The 20,585-nt window shown below is 51.1% G+C and overlaps 1 protein-coding gene across 1 annotated transcript in view; it reads right to left on the bottom strand.

Annotated features, from left to right (window-relative positions):
* Positions 1–15,356, bottom strand: part of SLC1A7 (solute carrier family 1 member 7) — a 32,837-nt gene extending 17,481 nt beyond the window's left edge. Inside the window, exons 1-2 of the mRNA XM_056122343.1 lie at positions 15,180–15,356; positions 4,960–5,039 (exon numbers count right to left, since the gene is read on the bottom strand). Coding sequence (XP_055978318.1) covers positions 4,960–5,039; positions 15,180–15,356 — 257 coding nt within the window. The remainder of the gene's footprint in view (positions 1–4,959; positions 5,040–15,179) is intronic.
* Between the last annotated feature and the right edge of the window lie 5,229 nt (positions 15,357–20,585).

Genomic DNA, 20,585 nt, shown 5'->3' with positions numbered 1-20,585 from the left:
GTAAGTCCAAACGTGGGTGTTGGGGAGATTTCTGCCAAATGAGAGTTCCTCAGGAAGGGGGAGAAAGGGGTGCGAGGTTTCTCTGGCCAAATACGATTTCCCGATTCTCAGAAAAATCAGCTTAGGATTCTTAGAAGAAAAGGGAAAGGGAAACAATGCAGACGCTGGACCACGCGCGTCAGGAAAGACGCACTCACACACAAACCCACGCCTGCACTTGGATTTCTCTGCCGTGATGTGGCACTTCCGAGACGCTGTCCTGGCCAGCCTGGAGAATCACAAACACGTGGCTGAGTGACGCTTGTTGGAGAAGCTGAAGCAAGAGGGGAGAGGAGGGTTTGGCAGGGAGCAAGTGGGGATTCGGAGGCACAGTCTGGGCCGGGAGGCTGGTCTGACCGCCCCTGGTTCCTTGTGTGGTTCTTGTCTGGGAATGTGGGAGAACAAGGCCCGTTTGCTCGCTGGCCTGGCATGAGCGCAGCCTCCAGCCTCCGCGGGGCTGGTGCTCACCACACGCACAGTTGCCAGACGGGGAAGAAGCTGCCGCACTTGTCGGAGATATCTGTATCTGTGTCCATGGGCAAAAGCAGCAAGTCTCTGGCAGAGACTTCAAGTGGCTGAGGGCCAGAGCGCTGGCACAGCAGGGAGGGCGCTTGCCCTGCAATGGCCAACCTGGGCTAGATCCCCGGCACCCCATCTGGTTCCTTGAGCACCACCGGGAGTAACCCCTGAGTGCAGAGCCAGGAGTGACCTCTGAGCATCACTGGGTGTGGCCCAAAAACAAACAGAAAAAGATTTCAAGTTGCCTGTGAGAAGGCACACGCTGTCCAGGGAAGGGAGAGCCCCCACACCACCCAGACCCTGGGGGTCTCAGGTCATGGAAACGGGCTTTGTAAGAGGCTCAGGGGACCTCAGACAGAACCCAGACAGAGCTCCCCAACCCTTGTTTCTTTCTTGAAGGTCATGTCAGGCTACCCATGCCCGCTGGCACCAAGGTCCAACAGGAGGGAAAAGGGACTCAGGGTTCAACTCCATGGGGCTAGCTCAGGGCACAACTGAAGCTGCTTTGGGGCATGATGGTAAAGCACTTGGTGCCACCTGGAAGCCTGAGCTGGTAGACGGACCCTGGGCAGATCAGGCAGGACCTATGTTCCACAGCGACACCCGGTGGAAGGAGGTAGAGCCACAGGGTTAATGCACATCTGATGCCACCCCACCCCTCATGCCACCTCCCCCAAATTTATCTAGCTGGCCAGAAGCTTCCACGGAATGAAATCAACTGCCTTTAGCCAGTGTGAGGCAAGTCTCAAAAGGAAGACGCCAGGTTTTCTGTTTGTCCGGACAAGTAAGACAGTAAGACAAAGGACTCAGCAAGGCAGCACATAAAGCAACACCCAAATAAATATGCCCCCGAGGATCCCCGAAGTCAGGCATAAGGTTCGGGAGGTAGAGTTTCGGGTGATCACGTTCATTCCAGATAGGTTCCTCCTAGTTTGCGAAAGAGCTGCTCTCTCTTTAGGTGAACAGAGTCTAGAGAGCACGATCTGAAGACAAGCCGCACAAAAGCCATCCTCCCTTCCCCTCGGAGCTGCAGTAGCTGGTCTCGGCCCAGGAGAGGCTAACTCAGGGGTACAGAGAGAGGGAGCCTCCTGCTTCGTCGCTTTGTCATACTCAGAGTAGATGCGATCAAAGGCTCTGTAGGTAAATCCATCTTGATGGGGCTCTACGAAAGTCGTACAATTAAATAGTTCAATTGCCTGCCAGCAACTACATTTAACCAGTGGGTCCCTAAATGGTATGTACATCTATAAGGAGAAACGCTCTGTCACTCTGTGCCTGTCACGACCCCTGCCCACCCATGCCCCCTGTGCCTGCCTTTACTGCGGTGAACAGTGGCATTAGGTTAACGTGGTGGACTCTCACAGTCTAACGTCCATCCCCTGGGCCTGGAGAATTAGCCACTAAGAAAAGCAGGCTCTCTCCCACTGAACCACATCCCTGGGGCCTGGGGAGCACTGAAGTCCCATTGGGTTCTGGTTTGGTAAGACCAGGGGGATGCCTGGATTCTCAATTTCCTCAAGCAGCTTTGGTGATTTGCCCTATGGGAGTGACTCCCCCCCCCCCCCACCCACCCACCACAGGCATGGCTCTCCTGGAGAACAGAGCAAACCTTGGTCTTCCCAGGGACAAGAGCTCAGAGATCTGGGGGAGTGGATGGATGGAGAGAGGATGGATGGATGTATGGATGGATGGATGGATGGATGGATGGATGGATGGGTCTATGGTGGGTGGATGGGTGGATAGATGGGTGGATGGGTGGATGGGGGAGAAGGGTGGTAGATGTATGAATGAGTGGGTTGATGGATGATGGATCGGAGGGTTGGTAGATTATAGACCAATATGCATATAAAGGAAGGAGCATTGGGGATGGAAGATTTGGGACTGAGAAATGTGCATTCCCCCCTCCCACTATGATGGTGTGACTCTCCACAGTAGGAAAATTTGAAGCTGCTTCCATTTCTCAGTGACATGGTTGCTCTGTGCTAGCCCAAACAGTACAATAAACAAACGAAACGAAACACACACTGGCTTCTCTCAAGTTAATACCACATTCCATTCCCCGCCAAGAAGACGCACCACAGCTGGTGGAGGGCCAGGAGATGCAGTGGCCCTTCTCACAGGGCTCTGGGGGCTGCAGAGTGGCGCCCTACATGACCACGTGAGCATTAGTGGGGGCAGCAGTGCTAGGACCCGGGCCTCGGGCCATTGACCTGGATTTGGTTTACATTAAATGGACAAGGTCAGGGTGGGCCGGTCTAATTCCAGGTTCACACGCGAAGCTTTCTGTCTTTGAGGTGTTTCCACTTAGCAGGCAGGAGTAAAGGAGGGCAGAGCTGCCCGGCAGGAGTCCTGGTTTCCCCCTTCCGTGTGCTGCCTCAGCCGACACATCACTGGCTTGGTCTCCCCCACAGCCCGGAGCCCCTTGCTAAGGGGCCCTTGGGCAGAGCCTCATTCATCTTCTTCTCAGATAAGGCATCTCAGTGCGTGAGCCACAGGCCAGGGAGAAGGGCTGAGTCTGTGCCAGGCGTGTGGCCGGGTCGGCCGGGGACCGCCTGCCTTTCCCGAGTTTAGGTCCAGGGAGAATATGTAAGCAGCACCCTGAGTGCAAAACATAACAATAAATGGGTGCTGTGCAGGGAAAGAGGCACCTATGAGGACAGCAAGTGGGCTGGGGGCTAGGGGGGGCTTCCTAAAGAATGACCTGGAAGCCAGGATTGAAAGGAGAGGGGCAGGAGAGGCAGAGCTGGTGAGCTGTGTTCGGGAGGCTGGGGTGGAGAGTGGGGCATGGGACAGGCTCAGGAGATGAGTTGACTCTACTTGGACGGGTCTGAGGTCCGTGAATGGCCCAGTCCAATCTCCCACAGCTCCCACGCTGGCCACTGGGCAGAGAGCAGAGGGGAGGGGAGCAAAGGCAGAGAGCGAGATGGGTTGACTGATCGGGGCACGGGTGCTGGGGAGGATGCTGGTTCTTGTTAGGGCCTGGAACCACATGGAACTGCTGATGGACCGGCAGGAGGGAGGAAGTAGGGAGATGTAAGCAACTAAGTAGGAGCTGGGTGTGCCAATGAGCGGGAAACCGAGGAACCAGTTGGCTGGGTGAGATCTCAGGCTGGCCGAGCTGCCCTTGGAAGCTTAGGAATGGTCCATGGCAGATACAGGTTGAGAGCAGGAGGCTCAGAGGCAGGCTGGAGGGGCGTGGAGGGCCATATCTGGGCATGCTAGGCTTTGGGGGGCAGCAAAGCCAAGAGGTTGGATGAGAAAGGGCCCAAACCACGGTCAGAGGGGGAAGGAGCGGGGGAGAAGCAGGGATGGAGGCAGAGGGGTGCAGAAGCAGGAGCCAGGAGGCCAGAGACTGTCCAGAGGGAAGAGTGATCAGGGGCCAGGGCAGGTCCGGGGAAGGTGATCGAGGGGCCAGGGCAGGGCCGGGGGGAGGTGACCGAGCCAATGAGCTGCCATAGAGAGCTGCGCAGGACAAGAACCAAGAGCATCCCCTGCATTCACAACATGGGCTGGGGTCAAGGGCCAAAGAGTTACTGCTCAGGAAAGGCTCAAGGGGGCCTCGAAGAGGAGACAACAACCAGTTGGGACCGAGGATCAAGAAAGTTCTGGAAGGAGGTGATCTGTCAGAGCCTTGAAGGCCAAGCTGGGAGGTCCAAATGCTGCCCGTGGGAGCTGAGCCTGAGACTAGGCAGCCCTGGCCACAGCGGGAGAACCGAGCATGGGTCTGGGGGACATAGTACTGGCCTTGCCCCACTCCTCGGCAGCAGGGGCCCAGGAGGTGGTACCCTGCCCCAGGGGCAGCCCAGACCCACCCCCAGGCCCGGAGCCTGCAGAGAAGGCCTAGAGTTGAGTCCTGGCACCCACGGCCTCAGAGCAAAGCACAGTGAGGCCTGGCCGGGAGCAGCTCCGAGTGAGGCAGCGCTGCCTTCCTGGGCCCTCACCCCGGCCCCACCCAGAGGCAAAAAGGCCCGATTCCTCCAACGTCCTCTCCCAATGCCCCCTTAGGCCCTGTGGCCCAAGTCCCTGAGTGCCAAGCCCCTGCACGCTAATCCCCTCACACAGTTCTCTCAACGCTGGGGTGGGTGCTGTCACTCAGAGGACCTCAAAACTATCACTTCACACAGGTCCCCAAAGCCGTCTTCTCCCCAGACCTTGCTGCCTTTACCCACCAAAGTCCCTTCTCTAGGAAGCAGCCCCCCAACTCTGGGGCCTGATCTCCTGTGGAGTCGAGCCACATGTGATGATCCAAGTCTCTTATTGAGACCATGAGTAGGATTAGGACATCTGGGGCTGCAGTTCACTGCCCAGGGAGACCCCGCAACGACTCCTGCAGCTGCCGCTCAGCACCCCCCTCCCATAACAGGAGCACGCCCAGAGGTCCCAGCCCGCCCCCAGCCTCACCTTGAGACCACCAGAGGCAGGATGAGCATCTTCAACATCCTCATCAGGAGCTCGCCTGGGAACTGGAAGTAGCTGATCTCCTGCAAACACAGCGAGAGGTGCGGTTACAGTGAGTGCGGTCAGCTTCCCGGCATCCCGTCACCCACACTCTTGGGCGGCCCAGAGGCACAGCGCCTGGCCGAGCAAGCCCTGGCTGGGGAGGCCCAGTCCTGCCCTCCCCGCCTCCCCTCCGCCTTGAGCAATATCAGACGGACTCTCGGCAGCACTGAAGCGTCTCTGGAGGATGGTCAGTGGCAGGAGGGCAGGGGTCACACTCAACCCTCCGAGCATCCCATTGGGTACCCCAAAACGAACAAGGCTGGCTTCCTAACTTGCGCGGACAAGCGCCCGCTCTCGGTTATGAAGAGACTGACCCATAAACAGGCCGGGGCAAGCTTCTACGTCCGCTTCTGTATTGGGGTCGATTTCTGGGGGCTCTCTTCCCTTCCAAACCTCCCCAGGGAGGGTCGTTCACATTCCCTGGGGGTCTTGCTTTTTATTTTTGAGGGGTGAGGATGGAGCACACTCTTCCTAGCTCTGTGCTCAGAGATCACTCCTGGAGGTGATGGGAAGGACCCTATATGCTGCTCAAATGAGCCAGGGTGGACAATTCTACCGCCTGTCTATTTCCGACCCCAGGGTCTCACTCTTGAATACTGGGGAGAGAGACTCAGAGTGGCTCGGTGAAAATGAGCCCTTATTGGGCAGAGTTCTCTGGTCTGGGGTCCTCATAGGCTGTCGGCTCAGCCTATCATGGGGTTGGTGGGATAAGCGTGGCAAATTCTTGTCCAATCAGCTGTGGCCAGAGTGCTGGGTCACATGACTGGAACCTGCCTGCTAACCCCATACAGCGAAGCCTCAAAGTCGGTTAAAATTGGATTTCTGCACACATCTCCCATCCCGACTGATTCCTCAAGCCATTATTTTCTTAGTGCAGAAAATAGATAAAGGACCAAACACGATAACTTCTCAGGATCTGTATTGCAAACATAATGCCCAAAAGTAGAGAAAGATTATGGGGAATTATGTCTGCCATGGAGGCAGGGGGAGGGTGGGAAAAGGGGGGTAGGGGGTTATCCCGGGGATATTGGTGGTGGGGAATGTGCACTGGTGGAGGGGCGGGTGTTTGATCACTGTGTGATTGTAACCCAAACATGAAAGCTTGTAACTATCTCACAGTGATTCAATAAAATTAAAAAATAATAATAATTAAAAAAAATTGAATTTCACATAAAAAGCAATTATTTAAAAATTTTTGGAATTCAAATTTAACCGAATTTGCTGTTTTAAAATGTGTAAATGAGGGGCTGGAGCAATAGCACAGCGGGTAGGGCGTTGGCCTTGCACGCGGCCAACCCAGGTTCGATTCCCAGCATCCCATATGGTCCCCTGAGCACTGCCAGGGGTAATTCCTGAGCGCAGAGCCAGGAGTAACCCCTGTGCATCGCTGGGTGTGACCCAAGAAGCAGAAAAAAAAAAAAACCAAAATGTGTAAATGAAATGTCATTAAATGTTGCTATTTGTGGCAAGCCTAGCCTGAGGCCCCTCTGCACCGCTGGTTAGACTGCGGGTGAGGGCAGCGTGGGGACTTGCACACAGCGTCCAACTTCAGCTTTTCTATTTGCAACTTTTTTTTTTCAAGCCAAAGCCAAGCATAACACTTGGTTAATGGTTTCATGCTTTTCAAAGCACCCAGATCATAGAATTTTGGTGCTAAGAATGTTTTAAAGAAGCGTCCAGCTGACTCATTTTATAGATGGGGGAGCAGAGCCAGTAGAAGGAGGAGATTTGATCACAGAGGGAGTCACAACCGCGCTGGACTGGAAACAGGCCTCCCGCGGGGTCTCTTCAGTGCTCCAGAAGCGCTGTTTTGAAAGATGACTTACCATGTCTGTGTCTTAATTCATTGTCATTCATGTTATGTTCCTTCAATAGCCCTCTAGGGAGAAATAGGCTGCTCCTTCCCTTCCCACCTCTACCATTCTCAGCTTCCTAGAACAATTAGCCTCAACTTCTCCACCTGCTTTTCTTAGCATAGGATTAATTTTTTTTTTTTTTTGCTTTTTGGGTCACACCCGGCGATGCACAGGGGTTACTCCTGGCTCTGCACTCAGGAGTCACTCCTGGCGGTGCTCAGGGGACCATATGGGATGCTGGGAATCGAACCTGGGTTGGCCGTGTGCAAGGCAAACGCCCTACCCGCTGTGCTATCGCTCCAGCCCTATATCTTTAATGTTTAAAAATTAATCCTGGGGCTGGAACGATAGCACAGCGGGTAGGGCGTTTGCCTAGCACACTGCCAACCCGGGTTTGATTTCCAGCATCCCATCTGGTCCCCTGAGCACCAGGAGTAACCGCCAGGAGTAACTCTTGAGTGCAGAGCCAGGTGTAACTCCTGTGCATCGCCGGGTGTGACCCAAAAAGCAAAAAAAAAAAAAAAAAGAAATTAAAGATATAATTATAATCCGGGTTGGAGCTATAGCACAACAGGTAGGACATTTGCCTTGCAAGCATCCAACATGGCCGACCCAAGTTCGATTCCTCTGCCCCTCTCGAAGAGCACAGAAAGCTACTGGCAAAGCCTGGCAAGCTACCTGTGACGTATTCGATATGCCAGACACAGTAACAACAAGTCTCACAATTTGTTGTGAGATGTTACTGGTGCCCGCTCGAGCAAATCAATGAACATCGGGAGGACAGTGCTACAACTACAGTCAAATTTCTCAATTTATCTTTCTGAGTTTAACTTTCTTGCCACAATACATGAGGGCTTAGTTTCTATCTTTTTCCTTTTCACCATTATACTGCAGCACTGCACTGTCCTCTCGTTCATCGATTTGCTCGAGCGGGCCCAGTAACGTCTCCATTGTGAGACTTATTGTTACTGTGATTGGCATATCGGATATGCCACGAGGAGCTTGCCAGGCTTTGCCCTGCGGATGAAGTACTCTCTGTAGCTTGCCGGGCTCTCCGAGAGGGCGAAGGATTGAACCCGGGTCTGCCGGATCCGTCGCTTGCAAGGCAAACACCCTACCACTGTGCTTTCGCTCCACATGTATCACCATTATACTAGTTTTCGTTAGTCGTCAAGTTTTACACTATTTTGTAGATGCTTGCTTTGCACATGCAGCGTTGGTTCTATCCTCTGGCACCACATATGGTTCCCCTCCCTCCCCAGCACTGCCAGGAGCAATCCCTGAGCACAGAGTCATAAGTAAGACCTGAACACTGCCAGTATGGCCCAATCCAGCCCCTATTCTAAAAAAAATCTCTTCCACATTTCAAGACTTATCCCTTTTGTGTACTCTGTGTGTTCCAGTGTTACTTGAGAATATTGGACACCTCGCTTCCTATTCTTTTTTGTTTTATACAGTTGCCTCCTTAGTGCACTAGGCAAGTGCCAGTTTTATAATCTTTTTGTTTTTTGAGGGCTGGAGCGAAAGCACAGGGGTAGGGCGTTTGCCTTGCTCGCAGCTGGCCCGGCTGAGCCGGGTTCGATTCCTCCGCCCCTTTCGGAGATCCCGACAAGCTACCAAGAGCATCTCGCCCGCATGGCAAAACCTGGCAAGCTACCCATGATGTATCTGATATGCCAAACACAGTAACAACAAGTCTCACAATGGAGACATTACTGGGGCCGCTTGAGAACTTGATGAACAACGGGAGGGCAGTGCTATAGTGCTACAGTGCTTTGTTTTTTAATAGGAACCATGCCCAGCAGTGCTGGGGGCAAGGTATTCCTCCTGCTGGAGATCAAAGTTAGGAGCTTGCACATGCGAGGCATATAATGCATTACAGCACTATCTTTCAGGCCCCTCTTTCTGCCTACTCCTTACATGAAATCTGTTTCATATCCCCAGAACCACTGAAAGATCAGATACCTTTTGTTTCTAAGAGACTTTTTTTGTTATTGTTCGTTTGGGGGCCATACCTGCAAGTACTCAGGTCTTACTCTTGGCTTTGTGCTCAGGGGTCACTCCTGGAAGTGCTAGGGAGACCACATATGATGCAAGGTGTTGCATATGATGCAAAGCTCCAGCAAGGGCTGGAGCGATGGCACAGAGGTAGGGTGTTCGCCTTACAAGCGGCCAACATGGCCAACCCGAGTTCGATTCCTCCGCCCCTCTCGGAGAGCCCAGCAAGCTACCGAGAGTATTCGATATGCCAGACACAGTAACAACAAAGTCTCCAATGGAGACCTTACTGGGCCCGCTCGAGCAAATCGACGATCAACGGGAGGGCCTTTACCTTTACCTTTACCTTTTTTTAATTGAATCACCATGAGATACAGTCACAAAACTTTCATGTTTGAGTTTCGGTCATACAATGATCAAACACCCATCCCTCCACCACTGCACATTCTCCACTATCAATGTCCCCAGTATTTCCCCCCATCCAACCCTCCCCCTGCCTCTGTGGCAGACTGTTTCACCCATGCTATCTCTCTACTTTTGGGCATTATGGTTTGCAATATAGACACTGAGAAGCTATCACGTTTGGTTCTTTATCTACTTTCAGCACACATCTCCCATCTGAACGATTCCTCTGACCATCATTGACGAAGTGATCCCTTCTCTACTCCAGTGCCTTCTCCCCCAGCTCATGAGACAGGCTTCCAACTATGGAGCAATATTCCTGGCCTTTGTCTCTACTGTCCTTGGGTGTCAGTCTCAGATTGTGTTACTTTTTTTAAGTTTTAAAAAAAAATTTTTTTTATTAGTAAAACACCACAAGGTACAGTTATAGACTTATAAATTTTCGTGCTTGGGTTTCAGTTGTACAATGATCAAGTACCCATCCCTCCACCAATGCCCATCCTCCACCACCACGGGTCCCAGCATCCCTCCCACCCCCCACCCCTCCCATCCCACCCTGCCTCTGTGGCAGGCATTCCCCCTTGTTCTCTCTTCTTTTGGGTACTGTGTTTTGCAAGAGAGGCATTGAGTCGCAATCATGTTTGGTCTATAGACTACTTTCAGCATGCTTCTCCCACCCTGGGAGGATCCTCACAACACCCTTTATTTGGTGCTCTCTTCTCTATCTAAGCTTCCTTTTCCCCTAGCATGTGTGACTGGCCTCCAAGTCATGGAGCAAGATTCCTGGTACTATCAGATTATGTTATTTTATATTCCACAACAAATGAGTGTAGTCATTCTATCTTTGTCTCTCTCTTTCTGACTCATTTCACTAGCATGATACTCTCCATGACCATCCATTTATAAGTAAATTTCATAACTTCATCTTTTCTTACAACTGCATAGTATTCTATTGTGTAGATGTATCAAAGTTTCTTTAACTAGTCGTCTGTTCTCAGGCACTCGGGTTGTTTTCAGATTCTGGCTCTTGTAAACAGTACGATGCAAGGGTTTAACCTGGGATCAGTTGCAGGGCCAGAGAGATAGGACAGTGGGTAAAGTACTTACCTTTCATGCATCCAACCTGGGTTCAATCCCTGGCATCCCATAGAGTCTGCAAAGCACCCCCAGGAGTTATCCATGAGCACCGAGCTAGGTCTAACCGTTGAGCATTGCCAGAAGTGATCCAACAACCAAAAAAATTTTTTTTAAATTTAAAAATAAACTGGAGTTGGGACTGGAGAGATAGCACAGCGGGTAGGGCGTTTGCCTTGCACGCAGCCAACCCGGATTCGATTCCCAGCATCCCATATGGTCCCCTGAGCACTGCCAGGAGTAACTCCTAAGTGCAGAGCCAGGAGTAACCCCTGTGCATCGCTGGGTGTGACCCCAAAAGCAAAATATATATATATAAAATAAACTGGGGTTAGTTGCATTCAGGGCAAGCTCCTTAATTCCTGTGCATTCTCTCCAGCCCTATCTGAAAGACACGTGTATTCTCTTGCGAAATTTGTTTTCCATTTTTTTTTCCTTTTAACTGTGAAATTTATTAGAAGCTGGATATTGGACCTTCAAACTTTCTTGGGGTTTGTTTGTTGGTTTGTTCTCACTTACTGGGACAACCCTGAAACTTTATCCCAGGAATTGGTGCTTTTATTTTAGCTTGACTACTTGGGGGTGAGGGGTAGAGCATATGTCCATGCTGAGAAGCGACTCCTAGATTGGTGCTCTGGGGGGGGGGGCTCTTCTGACAGTGCTTGAGGGACCATGCACTCCTGCGTGCAAAGCATGTACTCAGTTGGCTCCTTTATCTTTAACTTCAGCAGCTTTTTCTTGTTTTCAGTGTTCCTTCCTTTTGTACCCCACTCTGTCTTATAGTCACTCTGTGATTTTAGATGATTTTCTATAGTCCCTGCATTCTCTTTGCTTCATTAGCTACCCCCTTTTCTGTTGCATGATCTGTTTTCCATGTTAGGTGGGTGCCTCCAGTTTCTGATGACTTGGCTTTTTGCCAACACATCAATGCCAGACACTATGCCACCAAGAGCCTCAGTGTGACTCTCGGCTGATGGCCCCTCCCCGAAGGCCGGTGGTTGGTCTGGCATGCTGGAGAGAAAAGATGGTGCTGGAACTGCCTTCATGACAGAACGTTTAGTTGAAGACGTTTCCTCAGAGGCATCAGCCAGAGCAATCTCTTCCCAGCTCTGGATGGCGGATGGGCTGAGCTGAGCTGCATAAAGTCTTGCAGAAGGAAACACTGCCTTCAGAGAGCAGACGTTCACTGATTCATTTGAACCACTTGCCTCTCCACCTCCATTCAATAGAGCCCTAAGTTAGGGTTCTCTGGTTCCCTGGGGCAGATGGAGAGGTAGAGCTGGATGTGTGAAGATTTTCTGTGAGTTAGAAAGGACCTAGGAATCTAACTACTTGCTGACAAAATTGCAGCCACTGCCTCTGCTTTCTTTCTAGGCCAAACTTCACCCCCATCCTTAGCAGCATCTTTTTAAAAAATTCTTTTAAGTATTTTGAAACATCAGTTTCTTTCTTTTTTTATTTATTTTTGTTTTTATCTTTGGACCACATCTGGCAATGCTCAGGGGTTGACTGGCTCTGTACTCAGGAATTACTCCTGCTAGATCTTCAGCGGACCATATGGGATGCCCAGGATCGAACTCAGGTTGGTCACATGCAAGGCAAGTGCCCTACCTGCTGTACTATATCTCTCCAACCACACTGGCAGCATCTTCTACTTTCAAGTCCAGGGCTTTCTGGAAGGTTCCAAGATAAACTGGCTTGGTGTTTACTTCTGCAGACACACAAGATTTTAGCTTCCTGTGCTCTATTAACTAGGCCAGCCTTCTCCCTTCACTTCCCTTCTTGACTGATGTGTTCTAGTTCAAGGCTTCCCTTCTTAGCGGTCACCTCTTATACTCTCTATTTTCAGACATTTAGATTCATTTTTTAAAAAAAATCCTCAACTCAAATATTAGTGAATTTTCAGGAAGTGGAGGAAAATGATTATGCTGCTGTAAATTCACTGAAATTTCAACTTAAGCTTTCACAATGAGTTGCATTTGAAATGAGGGTCCATTCCCAAAGAGGCATCCTGTGATGTAAGAAGTTTTCACATCTAGGAGCCAGAGTAATAGTAGAGAGGGTAGGGCACTTGCCCTGCACACAGTCAACCCAGGTTCAATCCCTATACCCTAAACTCTGCCAGGAGTGATTCGTGAGCACAGAGCCAGGAATCAACTCTGAACATACTGGGTCTGGCCCCCAAACAAGCAAGCAAACAGAATAATGTGAAACAAGAAGTTTTAACAAATAGGACATTTTGCAAACCGTTTAAGACTCTTTTTGCCTATTGCATAACCTTACTGAACAAGAAAGATTTGGTTTCTAAGGCACAGCCAGAGATAAAACAAATATCTCCTGAATTTCAAAGGAAGATGCTCTCAGTCCCTTCCTGCCAAATAAACCAGTTCTAAGACTCCACATCCTTTCTTCAATGGATCTGGCAGGTTAATCCCAACTGGGACACATTTGCATCTCCAAACAGATGGAGAAGGCCGCTTTGGCAAAAGACTTCCCAGATGTGTTTGGCTTATAATAAGAGGCATTCCGGTTTGTTTTCACAAAACAGTCTTGCAGTGAATATATTTCTGGTTGCTGAGGAAAATTAGGTTTTCTATTTTTAATTTTTTTTTTATCTTTAGGAAGTTAATTTATCTGATAGTGGAGGTTCTCCCCCTGAGTTAGGCTCACAGTCTGGTTCAAGGAAGCCCGGGTGACACTCAGGAGGTTTGAGTCTGATGAGGAAAATAGACACACGAACAGATGTGGAGCGAAGCTACCCGCAGCTGGGCCCTTGTGGGGAGATGGGGGAGAGTGGGAGGAAAGAGCTCTGACTGGGCAGGGCTGGGAGTTCTGATAAGACGCTGGAGCTGGCGCAATAGCACAGCAGGTAGGGCGTTTGCCTTGCACGCGACCAACCCGGGTTTGATTCCCAGCATCCCATATAGTCTTTCGAGCACCTCCAGGAGTAATTTCTGAGTGCAGAGCCAGGAGTAACCACTGTGCATCGCCAGGTGTGACCCAAAAAGAAAAAAAAAAGATACGGATAATCCTGGATGCTGGCAGGACTGGGACTGAAGAGGAGGTAGGAAGGGGAGGAGGGGTGAAGGAACACTGGCCAAGCACCAGCTCTCTGCCCGGCATCTCAAAGCCTTTTATTGCACTTCCCAACAACTCTAGGCGAGTACCCCACCCCATTCTCTATTGAAGAAGATGGAGGCCCAGATAGGAGAGAGGTTTTTGTTGTTGTTATTGTTATTGCTCCTTTGGGGCCATACCTGGTGGTGTTCAGGGCTTACTTACTCCTGGCTCTGCACTCAAGGATCCCTCCTGGCAGGGTCAGGAGATCATATATTGTGTTTAGGGTCAAACCCCGGTCGGCCACATGCAAGGCAAGTGAACTACCCACTGTCTGATCGCTCCAGCCCCGGGAGAGATTTTGCCCAGGACAATACAGCCAAAGCTCAATGTTACTGCTTCCTCCTAGAACCCACCCAAAGCCGATCCTCTTCAGGATGAGGCCAGTGATGCTGGGCTCTGCCCCTGGGCACAGGTTTTTTAGGCAGGGCTTGTGGTATCTGGGGTGCCAAACTGGGTACATGCTGTACATGGTACATGCATTGGGCAGAGTTGCTCTGTCTCTGGGGCTCACAGCTGTGGGGATGGGATTGAACTCTTGGCCTCTGACCTTACACACAGGCTGGCCACCTTGCGGCCACACCACTGGGTCAGGATGTTTCCTGGAATGCAAGATGACATGGAACGCCCTGAGCCCCGGACACAGGGATTGTATTCGACATGAAAGAGCTCAGGATGAGGGATTTTATGAACAGAGACCCTTCCGGGAGTCCCCTGGCCCACACACTGTTCCTGACTCACTCAAAACAGGCCCTCCTGAGGCCTCATCCCTGGAATTTGCCTTCCACCTGCCTGGCCCAGAGGCAGGAAAACTCCGGCCACTCGGTTTAATGAGATTCACCCCTGCGCTCTCCACGCAAGGATCTTGTTAAATGGGGGTTTGAAGAATCTGGGCTGAGAGGTCCTGGTGTGAGATGCCACCCAGCTGTGCCCGCATCAGTCTTGACACCTTCACTAGGGTCTCCTTGATTAAGCCTGAAGTTTGAACTCGCCCCAGGCAACCATTTCTTAAACCTCCTGCAGGAGAGCAGGTCCAGGGCTTAGGGGCCCTGGATGAGGCATCCTCACCCCCACAGTTCCTCAGGATCCTGGGGCTTGCCTCTGCCCCAGCCACTTCCCATCAGATACCCTCTCCCGTGGCTTCATCTCGAAGTAACAGTTCGCCCCCCTCCCCCCTTCTCCATGCCCTGAACTTCAGTCTCACCCCTGCAGCACTGCCCCTTCACACTCATTGTATCTCAGGGTGTAGATCTGGCCCCATCGAGTGTCTTCTGGGCCCGGAGTCTGCACTTGCTGGTGGGTCTGCAGGCCTGACAGCCTCTGATTGCCAGCCCTTGATTCCTGCCCGGCTCCCTGGTGCTCTACGCTGTGAGGGGGCTGCTCCCTCGGTTGCAGCTCTGCACCGAGTGCTCCTGACAAGGCTCCTTCACCCCTTCACACTGCTCTGCAGCCACCTCTGGGCCCTTCTCCAGGGTCTCACTCTGGCTCAGGCCCGAGTTTAGCCAAGATGCCAGATGACTCCCCACGGCCACCTTACCCGGGAGCTTCAGAGGGGAGCACCGAGTCCCAGGGCCCTCTCCCCGCTACGGAGCCGGCGAGGTACCCGGGGCTGACCTGTGGCGAGAGGCGCCGGGTCCTAAGGAAGAATCCGAGGAGGCAGCCCACCAGCACGGAGAGCACGGACAGGATGAGCAGCCCATTGCGCCGACACACGTCCCGGCCACGCACCAGCACAGTGCCCAGCGCTGTGACCAGCCCGGCCCGCGGGCACTGCGCCCAGCACCATTCCATGCACCCGGCAGTGGGGGACACGCTTGGCACCGCTTCTCCAGAGCCGAGGGCTGCGGCCGCCTGTCTCCGGGCCGCACAATCCTATTACAGCCGCATCACCAGGCCGCGCTAGCGGATTAGGGGCTGGGAAATTAGAGCGGGCCTTGTGGCCTGGGGTCCAGCCTGCGAGCCCAGAGCTTTCATTTTCGTTTGGGGGCCACCCCTCGGGGGTACTCAGCCTACCCCTGGCTCACACTCAAGGGTTGCTCCTGGTGGTTGGAGGGGCACCATGGGTGCCAGGGCTGGAACCAGGCCTCTTGCATTCAGTGCCCAGTCTTTAGCCCTCTGAGCCATCATCTCACCCCAAGAAACCCTCTTGAGAAGGGGAGACCAGAGCAGGCGGGAGGCAGCCCACTTGGCTGCTTGGCTTGAGTGTGAGTCCCGCTGTATCAGAGGGAATGGCACAGCGGGGCCCTGCGGACACTCCTTCAGCTGTTCCTGGGTCCCCGGGCTGCTGGGGGAAGCAGCAGGGAGCCATCAAATCCTCACGCCAGCCCTCAGAAGCAGGTACCTCCAGGACTGTCACTTCACAGGAAGGGACAGGCCAGGAGGCCTTCAATGTGTCCAGCATGTTCATGGTTTTACCTAAGCGACTCCTGGGGGTCACCCAGCAACCCTGAGACCCCGCCTCATTTGCCTGGGAGACAAAGAACAGGCACAGGCCCTGTGGTGTTGGGCTTCACCTGGGCCATCACAGTGGTGTCGGGCCCTCCAGGGCTATACCCTGTAATGCTGGAGGAATAACAAGGTGCTGAGGCTCTAAGGGGGTTAGCTGCCTGCAAGGTCTGCGCCTCAGCCCCTGTGCTCTCTCTTCAGTCCTCTCTGTTATTTTAAAGATGACAATGTCTAAGGGATCCACTTCCTGTGCCACCCTGAGGAGCAAGTCTAGTGCCTCAGTTTTCCCATTTATAAAACATTTCTAAATAGCAACAACTTCACAAGGCTAGTGCCACTTCCTCCCCTCTAAAGAATGTTGTGACTGGGGGCCAGAATGAGACTACAGCAGGTAGTGCTTGCTCTGCACACGGTTATCCCAGGTTCTATTCCCGGCATCCCATGTGGTCCCCCAGTCCTTGACAGAAGTGATTCCTGTGCACAGAGCCAGGAATTACCTCTGAACATTGTCAGGTGTAGTCCCAAAATCAAAAAAAATAAAAAAAGAAAAAGAAAAGAATGCTATCCCCGGCCTTCCATATGGTCCCTTGAGCACTGCCAGAAGTAATAGTAATACCTGAGCATCTCTGGGTGTGACCCCAAAACAAACAAAACAAAACAGAATGTTGTGGCTCTTGAGCACATATGGGAGATGAAAAGAATTCACTGAGAGAATTGTAGGCAGAAAACTTTCAATGGAGAAATAAGATGCAAACATTACAGAGCAGAGACCTGGTATTTTCTCTTGTCCGAGTTTATCACCCCTTCTTGGGTGTGGGCCTCCACCCAGGGGAGGCCGTGGACCTGACTCAAGCCTGGGAGTCCGACCAGGAAGAGACTCTTCTGACTGCTCAGCTGTTTCTGTGCCCACTGCCGAGGACCGTAGCAGTTGCTGGCATTGGCTTGGGCTTTCCCTAGGAGAGCAGAAATACCTGAGGACATCTGAGGGGCAAGCACTGGGCTTCTCTCCCCTCTGCGGTTGCCTGAGATTGACTTTCCTCTGGCATCCTGCACTCTGCTTGTGCCCGGGGAGCAACAGCCTGTTGAGCTTGGCATCGCCCCTGGCCTCCCACTGTAGGGCTTGCTCTCCAGTTCTCTGAGTAGCAGTGAGGAGGCACGAGAGGGGAGGTGCTACTTAACATCAGCATCACGTTGGCATCTGGGGAGGAAGACCTGTTTTTGCTAGTTGGGTTTTTTGTTTTTTTCTACATGGCCTGGTCTGCCCTTTAAAGCCAGAGAGTATTAGCTCCGGCTATTCCTCCCAGATTCTGTAATCTCATTAGGGCAGTCAGGCAGCTGCCCGAACATGCCCAGTGAGGCCTGTGGTAGGGATGGGGCCTCCCCTGAAATTTTTTTTTAATATATATAGGTCTTCTCCCAAGCTGCCCAGGTGGGGTTTCTACTTAGGTCAGAGTCCATTGCTAGGGTGGTTGGGAGAAGTTGATGGTCTTCTTTGATAACCTTATAAAAGTCGATTTGAACAAAGGTAGCATGCTCATATGCTGCCCAAGTCCCTGTACTGTCTGTTTCCATGTTGCTACCCAGCGCATGTGGTACCCCTGCACGTGTGTCGCCTGTATCTGCCCTCTGGAGATGTGTACTTTCATACCTAATGCTGGAATGAATACTGGCGCTTCCTCCTCACTCTGAAGAAGGTTTTGTTCTCTGCTGAATGTATCTGTCTCTCTCTCTCTCTCTCTCTCTCTCTCTCCCTTCCATCTCCCACCCTCCTCACCCCCTCTCCCCTTCCTCAAAACTTCCAAATAAATTCTGTTTTTACTTCAAAAATACACTGGGGGGTTGGAATAGAAAGGCCAAGGACCTATAGGGGGTATGGAAGGAGAAGCTGGGCGCAGGCCCTGAGGCCATGGACAGAACTCCCCACCAGACCCTTTGGTTCTGGCACCAACTTCACCAGTTCTGGGCCTCAATCTTGCCTTCCTTGAAGAAAATTAGCAAGATGATAAGGACCCCCTCCAAGTTCAACAATAACCCATCAACAAACAGACAACTCTGTTGTCTGGGAGTGTGGGGATGGGCAAAGCAAGGCTGAGAGATTGGTTTGCTTTTGTTTGGTTTGGTTTGACTCCAGGCCCTTACTCATTGGTGTTTGGGGGATGATGCAATGGGGGGGGGGGTGAACCCAGCACTTCCACAGAAAAAATATTTGTATTCAACACATCCCTGGTCTTCTGAGATATTTCTCCACTTCCAATTTTTTTTTTTTTTTGCTTTTTGGGTCACACCCGGCGATGCACAGGGGTTACTCCTGGCTCCGCACTCAGGAGTTACTCCTGGCAGTGCTCAGGGGACCATATGAGATGCTGGGAATCGAACCCGGGTCGGCCGTGTGCAAGGCAAACGTCCTACCCACTGTGCTATCTCTCCAGTTTTGACTTAAAACCATGAGTTTTCTGTTACACTTTCAACTCCAACAAAATCCCCAGTTTCCAGTTTAACCAGTGTATAAGTTACAAGAAGAGATAACTTGATTTTGATTTATCTTTCAAGCAAAGTGTAGGCGTGGCCTTCGGTCAAACCATGGGGCAGGTGAGTCTTGATTTCCATTCCAAATCCTTGACTCTGATCCCCACAGGCCCCCCCCCCACTACTGCTCCTGCCTCCTTTTTCTCCCACTCCGAGAGTGCCCCAGCTTCCTAGGCATTTCTTTCTGTGTTTACCACTGTCTTCACTAGGGGAAATAACAATTTATTCAAGCTACGTTCTTATAGGGATAGAGGCATACCCATTGGCGCTCAGGACTCACTCCTGATTCTGCACTCAGCAGTCACTCTGGCAGTGCTCTGGGGACCATACCTGGTGCCAGGAACTGAGCCAGGGTCTGTCTCATGCAAGACAAGCACCTTACAACAAATTAAAAAAAAAAAAGCAAATGGGACAACATAAAATTAAAGAGCTACTACATGGCAAAAGATACAGGCTAAAACAAAAGACAACTAATTGAATGGGAAAAAATATTTTCATTCAACTCATCAGATAATGGTTTAACATCCAAACAAACAACAAACACTGTCCTCCCGTTGTTCATCAATTTGCTCGAGCAGGCCCTGTAACGTCTCCATTTTGAGACTTGTTGTTACTCTGTTTGGCATATCGAATACATCACGGGTAGCTTACCAGGCTTTGCCGTGCGGGCGAGATACTCTTGGTAGCTTGCTGGGCTCTCCGAGAGGGGCAGAGGAATCGAACCCGGCTAGGCCGGGCTGGCTGAATGCAAGGCAAATGCCCTATCACTGTGCTATGGCTCCAGACCGGTTTGACATCCAGTATATATAAAGTATTCACAAAGACCAACAAAAAGAAATTCTAAAAACCTATCAAAAATGGGGAGAGAATCCTGGGAATATATCCCAGAGAGGCAAAAAAGTATAGTCGAAGTGACATCTGCAATTATCTGTTTATTGCAGCACTCTTTACAATAGCCAGAATCTGGAAAAAACCTGAGTGTCCGAGAGCAGGTGACTGGTTAAAGAAACTTTGGTACATTTACAAAATGGAGTACTATGTAGCTGTTAGAAAAGACGAAGTCACGAAATTTACATACAAGTGGCAGACTTTCCATGTCTGCCCCATGGAAAGTGTCATGTTAAGCGAAATGACTCAGAAAGAAAGGGATAGACATAGAAAGATTGCATTCATCTGGGGAACATAAAGTAACAAAGTAGGAGGCTGACACCCAAGAGTGGCCGAGATTAGTACCAGGAATTTTACTCCATGGCTTGGAGGCCAATTACACGTACTAGGGGAAAAGAGAGCTCAGATAAAGAGGGGAACACCAAATAAAGGTGTTGGGAGGATCCTCCCAGGATGGGAGATGCATGCTGAAAGTAGACTATAGACCAAACATGATTGTCACCCATTGCTTCTTTTGCAAACCACAACACCCAATAAGAGAGAGAGAGAACAAAAGGGAATGCCCTGCCACAGAGGCGGGGTGGGATGGGGGGGGATGGGGGGGTGGGAGGGATACTGGGATCCGTGGTGGTGGGAAATGGGCACCGGTGGAGAGATGGGTATTTGATCATTGTATAATTGAAACCCAAGCACAAAAATGTGTAAGTCTGCAACTGGACCTCATGATGTCTCACTATTAAAAATTTTTAATAAAAAAAATGGGGAGAGAAAATGAAGAGACACTCCTTAGAGGAAGCCAGGCTGGAGGGCCAGAAGGCACATGGAAACATACTCAGCATTACTATCCTCAGAGAAATCCAAATCAAGATGACAACGAAATACCATCTTACACCAGCAAGAATGATACATATCATTTATTAGAAACAATCTGTGTTGGCGGGGATGTGGTAAAAAAGGGATTCTCATCCACTGCTGGTGGGAATTTTGTATGGTACAAATACTATGGGATATCAATATGGAGAATTCTCAGTAAACTTGGAATTAAACTTTCATATGACCCAGCAATTTCACTTTTGGAGCATCTATCCCAGGACATAAAAACACTCTCAAAAAGACATGTGCGGGGCTGGAGCAATAGCACAGTGGGTAAGGTGTTTGCTT

This window comes from Sorex fumeus, unplaced genomic scaffold (genome assembly GCF_029834395.1).
Source record: "Sorex fumeus unplaced genomic scaffold, SorFum_2.1 ptg000045l, whole genome shotgun sequence".
In the NCBI taxonomy this organism is placed as follows: Eukaryota; Metazoa; Chordata; class Mammalia; order Eulipotyphla; family Soricidae; genus Sorex; species Sorex fumeus.
This window is presented reverse-complemented; position numbering and strand designations above follow the sequence as displayed.